The sequence below is a fragment of the Myxine glutinosa genome, chromosome 11, assembly GCF_964187855.1.
Source record: "Myxine glutinosa chromosome 11, kmMyxGlut1.1, whole genome shotgun sequence".
Taxonomy (NCBI): domain Eukaryota; kingdom Metazoa; phylum Chordata; class Myxini; order Myxiniformes; family Myxinidae; genus Myxine; species Myxine glutinosa.
Window position 1 is genome coordinate 114755766 of NC_136271.1, and position 12889 is coordinate 114768654.

The 12889-nt window shown below is 41.7% G+C and overlaps 1 protein-coding gene across 2 annotated transcripts; it reads left to right on the top strand.

The window, feature by feature from the left end:
• The first annotated feature begins 1674 nt into the window (after positions 1-1674).
• LOC144888211 (keratin, type 1 cytoskeletal 11-like) lies at positions 1675-12622 on the top strand. 2 transcript variants are annotated; one of them, XM_078787053.1, is made up of 11 exons: positions 1675-2078; positions 2185-2267; positions 2625-2781; positions 7798-7962; positions 8093-8218; positions 8310-8530; positions 8736-8800; positions 8885-9037; positions 9724-9739; positions 9841-9875; positions 12318-12622. In XM_078787053.1, exons 1-11 carry the CDS (start codon positions 1749-1751, stop codon positions 12410-12412), a joined length of 1446 nt encoding a protein of 481 aa, XP_078643179.1. In that variant the 5' UTR covers positions 1675-1748; the 3' UTR covers positions 12413-12622. The 2 variants fall into 2 exon arrangements, with proteins under 2 accessions (XP_078643179.1, XP_078643180.1); XM_078787054.1 differs by having other exon boundaries at positions 1676-2078; positions 8736-9037.
• The last annotated feature ends 267 nt before the right edge of the window (positions 12623-12889 follow it).

The following is a 12889-nucleotide window of genomic DNA, read 5'->3' on the forward strand; positions in this document are numbered from 1 at the left end:
TCTGGAGGGAGCTGGGCAGCTTCAGGACTCACATCGGTCAGTCACAGACAAGGGGATTATTCCCCCCCTTGGTAAGGGGAAAAAGGGCCGACGGTGAGATCCGCAACAATATATATATATACAGTGCATATTCAGACCCCTTCACTTTTTTCACATTTTGTTATGTTGCAGCCTTATGCTGAAATCGTTTAAATTCATTTTTCCCTCATCAATCTACACTCAATACCCCACAATGACAAAGAGAAAACAGGATTTTAGAAAGTTTTGCAAATTTATTAAAAAGAAAAAACTGAAATATCACATTGACATAAGTATTCAGACCCTTTGCTATGACACTTGAAATTTAGCTCAGGTGCCTTTCTCTTGATCATCTTTGAGATGTTTCTACACCTTGATTGGAGTCCACCGGTGGCAAATGCAATTGATTGGACATGATTTGGAAAGGCACACACCTGTCTAAATAAGGTCACACGGCTGACAATGGATATCAGAGCAAAAACCAAGCCATGAGGTCGAAGGAACTGCCTGCAGAGCTCAGAGACAGGATTGTGTCGAGGCACAGACCTGGGGAAGCCTACAAAAAAGAATTCTGCTGCATTGAAGGTTCCAAAGAACACAGTGGCCTCCATAATTCTTAAAAGGAAGAAGTTTGGAACAACCAGGACTCTTCCTAGAGCTGGCCGCCCGGCCAAACTGAGCAATCGGGGGAGAAGGGCCTTGGTAAGAGAGGTGACCAAAACCCGATGGTCACGCTGGCTGAGCTCCAGAGATCTTGTGTGGAGATGGGAGAAACTTCCAGAAGGACAACCATCACTGCGACACTCCACCGATCTGGGCTTTATGGCAGAGTGGCCAGACGGAACCCTCTCCTCAGTGAAAGACACATGAAAGCCCGCTTGGAGTTTGCAAAAAAGCACCTAAAGGACTCTCAGACTGTGAGAAACAAGATGCTTTGTGAGAAACAAGGGCTTGTGGGTCCTCCGACCATCACTATCTACTGATGCATGTGTTCTTCTCGTAACCCCCTCTTGATTAAAATTCCAAAATCAATACTTACTGCATACCTCAAAACTTTTATTCCTCGCTTCTCCCAGCTATGGGACCACCTTCCACAGGCTGTTTTGTTTCACGCATCCTTCCAGGACCTCAAGCATGTGGTATGCTGCCACCTTATGTTCTTCCCATGCATTTATGTCTTATATTTATTACCCCCATTAACCTTCATGAACCCAACCATCTTATACTTACTCGTTTCAGTGTTTACTGCCCTCATCCCTTTCCACATATCCTGATTGTTTATTCCCATGCTGTTTGTCCCACTGTCAGATCTACTTTGCTCTTCCATGAACCTCACTCCTGTAAAAAAAGAAGAAGAAAAAAATGGACTCAGAACAGCAATAAGCACGGTCTATTTCACAATAGTTACTGTCAATTAAATTAATAACCACACTAAAAATAATCAACAAAAGTGATTTTTTTTTCTTCCAAATTTAGAACTCATGAAAGGAGATTCTTATTATGACAAGGACAACACCCATTTCTACGTGTGGAGAAAGGTGAAAGAATTCTCATTGTTAACAATGACAGAGATTGGCTTGAGGAAATATTTTGCTGTTGGATGACATCCAAATGAAAGGTTATCTTACCGGTGGTGTATATAAAGGCAACACCCCCATGAGGAGAAAACCAGAACTTCCAGTGAAGCTTTGTCAGAACTAGCTCGTTTGTGTTCCTTTTCAGCAGTCAAGATGAGTTCGCGACAGTTCAGCTCTAATTCATTGAATAACTTCGGTTCAGGTCGGAGCATGAGCACCTATCGTGGTGGTGCTGGTGGTGGTGGTGGTGATGGTGGACAAGGTGGACGAGGCTTAAGCTTTTCAAGCGGTCTGCAAGGTAATGAAAAGCAAGCCATGCAATCCCTTAATGAACGTCTCGCCAACTTCATGAATAAGGTCGGCAACCTCGAGAAAGCAAATGCAGAACTAGAACTCAAGATCAAGGAACTGTTGAAAGGTAAAGGTGCACAAGACTCAGACTACGAGTCATACTATGGGATCATCGCAGACTTACGAGCCAAGGTATGTGCACTTGATCCATTGCTGCTTACCTGGTCAGGAATAATTAATGATTAAAACAAAATAATTTAACATCTAATCATGTATTTTCATGTGTTTGTGTGTGTAGATTCATAATCAAATAATGGAGAATGCCCAAATCAGCCTGGAGATCGACAATGCAAGGCTCGCTGCGGACGACTTTAAAACCAAGTGAGACCGCAGATGTTGCGCATGACCCACCATCATGAACAACAATCCTAGTTTGTGTCCTGAACAGATCTGCTAAGTATCATCTTGTGCAGATTTGTTTTGTCAGAGTTGAAATGCACTAAAATTGAATTGAGGCACTGGATATGTCTATAAGTTACATCTATTCTTAGATAACAATTGTTAACGTTGGTTGGGATTCAGCTATAAAACAAAAAAATGTTGGAATATGTGTACAATGAGACCTTGAGTTTTGTCGTGAATTTCACTTCATATCTTCCCCTTTACTGGATCCAGCAGTAAATTCATGGAATTGGATTTCTTCTCAAAAGTGAAATCAAAATGCTCCGCTGATTGCAGGTTGGACAACGAAACTACTTTGCGCACTACTGTGGAAGCTGATATCGACAACTTGCACGGACTGCGCGATGAGTACACGATGGCAACTTCATCAATGAAGGGAGAGCTGGAGGCACTGCAGGATGAGTTGGACTTCTTGAAGAAAAACCATGCGGAGGTTTGAATACTTCTTCTTTCACCAGAAACATTCCAAAAACCGTTGATGGAATTTCATGGAATTTCATAATTGGATGGAAATTCGATGGAATTTCATATTTTCCAAGAAAATGTAAAATTTAAGCAATTATTTTCGTCAAGAAATATACTCATTTTGCAATATAATAACAAGAAAAAGAGGAATCAGAGATTGCAAACCCTCGCCAGGATGTATTTTCAGTGGTTTATAAGGCTTTTGTGTTCAAACAAATGTGGCGGCCGAACCACGTGGCCGATGACGTTATCATTTTTTTTTCCAAACTAATTTATTCCGAGATTATCCTCAAGAAATTTCATCTTGATCGGATGAAGTTTTGTACTTGTATTTTCAGTGGTTTTTAAGGCTTTTGTGTTAAAACAAATATGGCGGCTGGACCATGTGACCGATGACCCCAATTTTTTTTTTTTCTAAACGAATTTATTCCTAGGTTATGCTCAAGAAATTTCATCTTGATCGGATGAAGTTTTGTACTTGTCGAATTATGACGTCATAATGGAGGCACCTACGACATCATCATTAACATATTTTATTCCCCATGGAGAGTTCTTTACAATGAGCCATGTCTCAATTTTTTCTATTCGGCACTTGCGGAGATATAGAGGTTTTTTTTTTTTTGTATTTTTTTTTTGTATACAAGATCGAGGCTCATGAAAGAGCGAACAATAATCACACAGAAAGACAAACCGACACATAAAACATATAACATCGGGAGCGGTAGACAAGATGGGGAGAGAGGAGGAAGGACACAAACACAACATTATTTTGAGAGCAGGTACCGAGAGACATGGAGACATCGAGAGATCTGTGAGAGGGAGAGGGCATTGGGGGCGGGGAATGGGAAGGGGGGGGGGGGGGGAGGGGGTGGGAGAGGTACAAAACATATGGACACTGCCAGGACTTCCAGGAAAGAAGTTGGAATTTCAAACAAGGTGGATCTGGGGTGAATTAGCAGGGGTAGAAAAGATCAAGGTTTTGGATGGGGGAAGATAAGAGATGGTGGTGAACAGCTGTTTTAAAGACCTGGAGGGACGAGTGGGATTGAAGGGAGTGAGGGAGTTTGTTCCAGAGGCGGGAGAAAAGAGGAATGAAAGAGTGAAGGTGAGCAGAGAGCCGAGATTTCGGCAGTTTAACCATCAGAGAGTTGCTGGCAGATCTTGTGCGACCTGTAGGAATATTTGGGGGACAGAGCACAGAGAGAGCTGGGGGTGCAAGGCCGGAGAGGAGTCGGTAGAAGACAGAAAGACCACCTACCTGCCTGCGGTGAGTGAGTGAAAGGCCCTCAGAGATAGCTTCATCACGGGAGATTCCAATAATTCTGAAAGCTTTGGTTTCGACAGCGTGAAGCCGATCTCGGTGTGAGGCAGGAGCACCGGCCCATAGGGGAGAACAGTATTCCATTGAGCTGCGGATGAAAGCCTTGTATGTGGTGAGGAGCTCAGGTGTGCCGAGGAAGGACTTCGCACGACGGAGGATGCCCAGTCGGCGACTGGCTTTGGAGGCCAGGTTGGAAATGTGGTTTTTCCCAAGAAAGATCATGGCAGATAGTGAGACCCAAAAGCTCGAGCGACAGAACTTCTTGGAGAGGATTGTTGAGAAAGTAGATGGGAGGGTTGTCCAGTCGATCTTTTCGGAGAGACATAGTAAGAGTGTGAGATTTGTCAGGATTGAAAGACATGTTCCACTTGTTTGACCAGTCTGTGATTTTGTCCAAGTCTTCAGAGAGTGAGGAGGCTGCAGACTGCCGATCTGAGGGCAGAGGAATGGAGTGGCAGAGAGTGGAGTCATCAGCAAAGAGATAGAGAGGATTTTCCAGAGAGTCGGAGAGATCATTGATAAAGACCAGAAAAAGCACAGGGCCCAGAACACTGCCTTGGGGAACTCCAGCCTGAACAGGAAGGGGAGTTGAGAGAAATCCATTCAGGGCCACACGTTGACTACGACCAGAGAGGAAGTCCGCAAGCCATGCATGGAGATTTCCATGGATACCATAGGAGGAGAGTTTGGTGAGCAGAGCTGGGTGCCAGACCGTATCGAAGGCACGTGATATGTCGAGGGAGACAGCTCTGATTTCCTGTTTGGCATTGAGGACCTCCATCCATTGTTGAGACAGCAGAAGCAGCATGTCCAGAGTAGAGTGACCTGGTCTGAAACCAAATTGATGATCAGAGATCAAGCCATTGGAGAAGAGGAAAGATTTCATATCCGAAGCAATGATGGATTCCATGACTTTGCTGATAATTGGGAGCAGGCTGATTGGTCTGTAGTTGCAAGGATCTGTTTTTGCACCTTTTTTGTGTAAAGCGGTAATGTTTGCTGATTTCCAGGATGCTGGCAGATGACCTTGAGCAAAAGAGAGGGTGAAAAGGACAGAGAGAGGGTGAGATAGAGCAGCAGAGCAGGATTTTAGGACCCGTGGGCTGATGCCGTCTGGTCCAGTTGCAGAATCAGAGTCGAGGTTAGACAAAAACTCCTCCACCTTGTCAGGAGAGAAGGACACAGAGTCCAGGAGCAGTTGGGTTCGACTGGGAAGGGTGGGAACAGAGAGAGATGGGTTTGGGACACAAGATTTTGAGGCAAACACAGAGTTGAGGCATTCGGCTTTGTCACGTGCGATGTCAACTGTGTGGCCATTTGAGGTAAGGGAGGGGATGGAGGGGGAACAAACACCAGAAACGGATTTGACCAGACGCCACCAGGATTCGGAGGAAGGAGACAGGTTTGAGAGTTCATTCTTGAGTGTGGAGAGATAGTGCTTCCTGGCACTCCTGAGGGTAGACACACACTTGTTCCGAGCTTGGTGGAAGGAACTGAGATTGCCTTCAGTTGGATTTGCCTTCCAAGAGGCAAAGGCAAGTTGTTTCAGGGCAACTGCCTCACCACAAGATTCAGTGTACCATGGACGGGAGGAAGGGTAAGACATCTGAAGACGAGATGGGATAAATCTGTGCATGAGAGAGAGCAGTTTGCTTTGGAAGAATTCCCAGGAAGAATTGATGTCAGAGGCAGTGGAGATGGGATTTCGTGCAAATTTCGAGGTGCAAACTTTTCGGTTTTTCCAAGATGGCGGCCGAACCACGTGACTTATGACGTCATAATTATGATCAAAAACTTCTACAGGTGGAGTTGCACCTATGGTGAAAATTCCGTGTCAATCGGACCAACGGTTGCAGAGAAAATCATATTTATTCTCTGCGGACAAACAGACAAACAGACAAACAAACAAATAGACAAACAAACAGACAAACAAATAGACAAACAAACGGTCTCAAATGCAATACCCTCTCCTCTGGCGAGGGTAATAATAATAATAATAACAATAATAATGATAATAATGATAATAATAATAATAATAATAATAACTAGAACGGCACTCAGTCGAGAGCATACCTCCACCTGGTTGGTCCTATCACTCAATGGTGAAGAATCACTTAACAATTTCTCGTAGCCGGATCTGAATCCAGATCTTCTCCAAAATCTAATCATTTCGTCCTTGTCACATACGCTACATCTCTCCCAAATTTCGTCCGAATCCGTCCACAACGTTTTGAGATATTTTGTTCACAAACGGACAGACAGACAAACAAACAGACAGACAGACAGACAGGGGTGAAAACATAACCTCCATCCACCTTTGGTGGCGGAGGTAATAATAAGAAATTTTATTTACATATAGTACTTTTCAAATACAAAGAAATTTCAAAGCACTGAATTTAGGAAAATCAGTTAATCAAGGAAAAAAGAAATAAAAAGAAATGTAACAAGAATCAAAGTATAGTAGACTATAATTACAGAAAAAAAACAAGTACAGTATATATGGAAATATAGAATCAAATTTCATTAAATACAATGTCTTCTGATAAATAGGGGAGAGGGGGTAAGGGGAGGGGGGGGGGGGCGGGGGAAATCAAATTGCATACAGTGGAAATAATAACATCGTTGACCAGTACTTTTTGCAAAGCAGGTTACTTAAAGGCAAGGCAGTAAAGGTGGGTTTTAAGCCGAGATATAGAACCTGTAATAAAACTGGATGCCTTCAGGTGATCTGGTAGCTTATTCCATAGGTGGGGTGCAACCGAGCAAAAAGCCCGGTCCGCCATTGTGGGCAACCACATCCTGAGCACAGATAGGAGACCGACAGTGCTCGACCTAAGGGTGCATGTGGGTGTGCAATGGCCAAGTAAACTTTCCAAATATGTGAGGCAGGTGCCATGTAAAATCTTAAAACCAAAAGTGAAATTTTAAACTAAATTCGATATTTCACTGGCAATCAATGCAAGGAAGCCAGCACAGGAGTGATGTGCTCTATTTTCTTATTTTGGTTAAACCCCATACAGCACTATCCTGAACATATTGCAGCGTTTGAAGGGATTTGGCAAGTAAACCAACAGAGAGTGAATTGCAGTAATCAAGCATGGAAGAGATAAATCGCAATATCTACAATTATTTGATATTTCATGAGAAATTATTTAACACGTCAATGTAAATATAAGGTGGTGGAAAATGGTTTGCCTGCGATGAGTAAAAACGTTTATCAAAGTAAATATGTTGATTTCTCTGCTGTGAGAAACTCTTTGAGGTAATAATCGTTGCTAAACAATATTCTGATCACAGGACTTCTGAAGTGTAATACGATAGATGATAGATTGATATTTCTTATGTTCTTTAAAGCTTTCTCTTCTCTAAAATATCAGCCCCGTTTGTTGTTAACAGACTGTGGTGGTGATATTTCCTGGTGGGCCACATGTCCATGTAAAATGGAATAAAGAATGTCAGCACAAAATTAATGCTCAACACAGTTCGTGTGGTCAGAAGACATGGTTATTGAGAAATACACAAAGTATAACTTATCACTGTTATTGTAAGATAAGATATGTGTCGTCATAGAAATATGGCATTTTAACAAGTCGGAAATACAACTTTACCTGGAATATATATGGACATTATTCAATAAACTCCTTCAACTTTCTCCCCCTTTAGGAAGTTGCAGCATTGAAGTCACAGATTTCTGGTTCCAGCATGTCTGTGGAGGTTGATGCCCAACAAGGTCCAAACATTATGCAGATGTTGGATGATATGAGAAGCAGATATGAAGCTGATATAGAAAGGAACAGGGCTGAGGCTGAACAAGCTTTTCAACTACAGGTCAGTTTTTGTAAAAGTTAGACATTGTGAGAGCAACGTAGTTGTAGTTGGAAAAACAACATCATGTTACTTAAGTTATGTGTGCCAATCATGAAATTGTTCCTTCCATTACCTTGAAATGTTATTTTAGGCTGAGCAGGTGCAGCAGGTTGCAGTCCAACAAAACCAAGCTGCAATGTCTTCGAAGAATGAGGTCACTGAGATGCGACAAAGTATGCAGGTCCTACAGAGTGAGCTGGCAACTTTACGAGGCCAGGTAAGCTGGATAAGTAAAACTCAGGTGTCTGTTTTATGTGACAATTATCGTCCTTATAAAAAATAAAGTTAGAGTATGTTCTGTATTCTAGATTCCCTCTTTGGAAGACATGCTGGATGACACAAGATGCAGAAAACAACGTGAACTGGAATCGTATCTGAACAGGTTGGAACAACTTGAGGGAGACCTTGCAAGCGCACGCGGGGATATCAACGGCCAGAAATGTGATTACGCCAAACTGCTGGATGAAAAGATGCAGCTGGAAGCTGAGATTGAAACATATCGCCGTTTGCTGGATGGAGGAGGCAGCGGGTAACTTAACAAGCTATTTTGTAGCATTTCTAGCCAAGCAATGTGTGTCAATTGTGAAAAATAAAAAGGTATTTTAAATTTTTTTCTTTAATGTGTAAAACCCCCCCAAAAAACAAAACTGCAACACATCAAGTGTAAAGCACTCTCTATTTGTTTGAAGATACTGAAAGCCTTTCTCATCATGATATTATAATGTTTTCTCCAGAGTTGAAATGTCACCATCCTCATCTTCATCATCAAAGGGAATGAGGTCAGGATCTGGAGGAACAGGTTCAGGATCTGGAGGAACAGGTTCAGGGTCTGGAGGAACAGGTTCAGGGTCTGGAGGAACAGGTTCAGGGTCTGGAGGAACAGGTTCAGGATCTGGAGGAACAGGTTCAGGATCTGGAGGAACAGGTTCAGGGTCTGGTGGATTAAGTCTCAAGACTGGTGGATTAAGTCTCGGGTCTGGAGGATTAAGTCTCGGGTCTGGAGGATTAAGTCTCGGGTCTGGAGGTTTCAGTGAACGTAAGTACCATACCTTTAATTAAGAAGTCCCAGCGAATGCAAGAACTCTGCTTTCAAATGGATAAAGATTCTGAAGGATAAACAAGTGCCAAACACTTGGAGGGGAGGAGGGGGTGTTTATTTGAATACTCTGTTCTTAATTAGGGTATGTGTAGATTAGGGAATGTTTCTAATTCGGGTATGTTTCTAATTAGGGTATGTGTAGATTAGGGTATGTTTCTAATTAGGGTATGTTTCTAATTAGGGTATGTTTCTAATTAGGGTATGTTTCTAATTAGGGTATGTTTCTACTTATGTAGAAAAGAAAACGCATTTGCATTTCTTGGATGATTGTTGTCTTGTTCTTAGAACGACTTGGAACATCCATGTACTTTTCCAATACAATATTCATGTCTCTATACAGTTACATCTCCAGTGTTACAAAACTAAAATGGTTATTCATTTGAATCATCCTCTGAATGAAGAAATTGTATTTAAGCGAATCAAGTCAAAATCAAATTTTACCAAAGTTGTTGTTATATCTGGAATACAAAGGTCACTATTATGCATTTTTATGTCCTCATCGACGAAAAGAGATCTTTAAAGTGTATTTTAAGGGTTGAAATTGAAAGTAACTTTGGATATTCTCTGTCCATCCCTCCCCCTCCCACTGCTCCGCTTCCAAACTCGCAACGATTCTTCCACAGAAGTCATCAAGACAGAGTAAGGATTTGTAATAATTTTCATTTTACTGGATGGTGTAATTACTCGATGGTGTGAAATACTCAATTTTAACTTGCTCATCATGTGTTTCTAATTTCCAGGCTACATGAAAACAAAGCATCAAAAGAACCTGTCGGTAAGGTTAACATTCGTTTGGACAATGAATGCAATGAAATTTTCATGAAGAAAACTAGAGCCAATGAGGAGGCTGATAGGAAGGCCTAGGGGTACGCACACTCGTACCTAAGCCGTCTAGCCTGGATTTAAATCCCGACCCAGCTCTAAACTATTATCCTGGCGTTGCACAGGCAGAGTGATTCATGTGTATGCCGTCGCTTGGATGGATGCTAAACGGACGTCCCATCTGCCGGTTTTATTTAGTGAATGATAAACACCCCATGGTGTCCGCTGTGAAGAGTAGGCTAGCTATCACCGGCATCATGACCAAATTCCAAATTCCTGCTCTAACTACTGCTTGGATACTGGGAAGGCAATGTCAAACTACCCAGTTTAATCCTTGCTCAGAAATCTGCCTCAGCAGTACCAACGTTCTGTGAAGAGTATGGTACATAAGAGAGAGAGAGAGAGTTGAAGAGAGAGGGGAATTAATTAATTATTTAATTTGCAGTGTTAATTTGCAAGGTGTTATCATCCAATGTCTACAAAATAGCTTTTTCTAAAACTTAACTGTATACTGGCTGAAGTACCTGACCTGGTATTGCCCAGGGAAATTCAATTAAACCCTCTAATCATTAAATTTGTGTTGTTGAGAACAAATCACAACAAATTAACATACGATCTTCACAACACATATTACTCGATCACTCCCGGGAGAAAAAAAAACCCAGGCAGTGCATAAGCACAACACCTGGTCGAGGCCTGAAGGCCAATTATCTGGTTTTATCTGGGGTCATTTTTTTATTATCCAAACATAGCCCTTGACCTTCCTCTGGATGAAAGAGGAGGGTATGCAATGTTTGGTTGCACTGGTTCCTGCAGAGTCCGAATGCATAAACGAACAAACAAACTTTCTTTTTTATAAATTAGATATCACCCTCTGGGTGTGTCAAGTTTGCGCATTACTTGCTCAAAAAAACTATAGTCTGTGTTTTGCAAGAAGACTATTCATGTTAGTGTGGTGTCGGCTTAAAGGGTTCTAGATGGTCTGAACACTCTAAAGGATACGTTCCAATCGTAGTTAGTGTTGAAGGGGTCAAAAGGGTCTCGTCTCTCAAGCATTTAAAAAGGGTCTAAAAAGGTCCAAGTGGTCTAACGGTCTAAATGGTCAAGGGGCCAAGCTGTCTCATCTGTCTGAAGAATGTATGGGGTTACAGTGGTGTTAAGGTCTAAGGGGTGAAAAGATCAAAATGTTCTGGGGTCTAAAGGGTAAAAAGGTCAAAAGAGTGAAGGGATCTAAAGGTGTGTAAAGTGTCAAAAGGGTCTTAAAGGTAAAAGGGTTCTCAAGGGTATTCAATGTCTTCAAGGTTCTTACAGATCTTTGGGGTCAAAAGGTTATTTGGGGTCTTATGGGTCTTTGACGTCTGAAAGTTCTTAAGGGTCTTTGGAGGTCTAAAATATATTTGGGGTAAAAAGGGTCTTTGAGGACTAAAGGGTCTTCAAAATCTTAAGGGTCATAAAGGGTCTTGTGGGTCTTCAGGGATTTAAAGGGTTTTAGTGGTCTTAAAGGCCTTAAGGGTCTTAAACAGTCTTAGGAGTCTTCAGGGTCTAATTTCTCAAGCATGTGAAAAGTCTTCTCTCAAGCATGTAATCTATTATCTCAAGCATGGAAAAAGCATGCAAAGGCAGGTGTTAGAGGTCTTCAGAGTCTTTAAAGACTGAGGTGGTGACTGAAAATACCCTAAGGACAATCCCTGGATCAGACTTGGGCTGTGTGCCAAATTTTGTGGTTGTCGGCCATGCGGCCTTTGCAAAAAACACAAACATACAGACAGACAGACGACGAATTATATTTATTATATCTCACTTGGCATTTTTTATCCATCACTATGATAATGGATTTATTCACAAGACGGCATGTCGTGCTTCACACATATTCTGCTTTAGCCATTCCATCATTTGCCTGAGGTCATCTTCCATTTGCTTGGAAGTCAGCAAACATCACCTTCATTAACCATCCTTGCTGCTTGTAAATATGGCGTGACCAAAAATCATTTCCACTTCACTGCGAAGTGTCGGGTGACTTGGTTTGAACCTTCCTTTAAAATGAGTGAACTTGGACATTTTGAAAATTTCGAATTATTCTCACTCAGATTTTAACTCAATCAGATCACCATAATGCAAATTAATCAAGTTATTTAAACTTTCTTTATGTAAGGGAAGATTATTTGAAATACCGGATACCACCGGGTGGCGCTATATGATGCATTTACAACGAAAGAATTGGGGTCTTCCCCAATACAAAAAAATAAAAAATAAAAAAAAATACAATAAAATACCAAAAAAAAAAAATATACAAACCCACTTTTGTAGTTTAGGTGAGTAAATGCTTGATGAATTATGATATTTTTGTAAATGATTGAATTTTTTACAATAACGAACAAAATGTATTGTGTTGCAGTTGAGCAGAGGAGGAGAATACAAATTGTAACAGAAAAATGGGTGGACGGGAAGTTGATTGGTGAAGAGGTGCACACTTCTGAAGAACCTTTCTAGTAATTACTTCTACTCCTGCTCAATCACACTCAAGTTTGATGAAAAGCTTCGCTGTTTTGACTTGTTATTCGAGGGCTTATTTCTGGGGTTTAAAAAATATGGTTTTCCCTTCCAGACATTAAGAACAGGTGGCTAAGCAATGGTGCTCGGTGGTGAAATGCTTGCTCATCCTTGAAGCAGAAATGCAATAAAATTAATGATCATGCTGTTTCTTGTTGTACTGTAACTGAAACACAACAGTAAGATGCAATCCCTGGATCACAAATAAACAGCATTCACCTTCAACACAAGAAACAACATAGAATGAATGAATGAATGATCGTTTTAAGGCCATTTTCCCCCGCTAAAGCGGGGGTTAGACCTTGCGGGCCCCATGACAATCATGGTTCCCTGTTTGAGGCAATGTTTTTATGGCCGGATGCCCTTCCTGACGCCAACCCTTGGTCACGCTCTTATGATGCGCAGGGATACGGTGTA

Coding starts and splice junctions, on each gene's coding strand:
- LOC144888211 (XM_078787054.1), top strand. CDS start 1,749: ATGAGTTCGCGACAGTTCAGCTCTAATTCATTGAATAACTTCGGTTCA. Junction 2,079..2,184: donor TCGCAGACTTACGAGCCAAG/GTATGTGCACTT, acceptor TTGTGTGTGTAG/ATTCATAATCAAATAATGGA. Junction 7,963..8,092: donor AACAAGCTTTTCAACTACAG/GTCAGTTTTTGT, acceptor ATGTTATTTTAG/GCTGAGCAGGTGCAGCAGGT.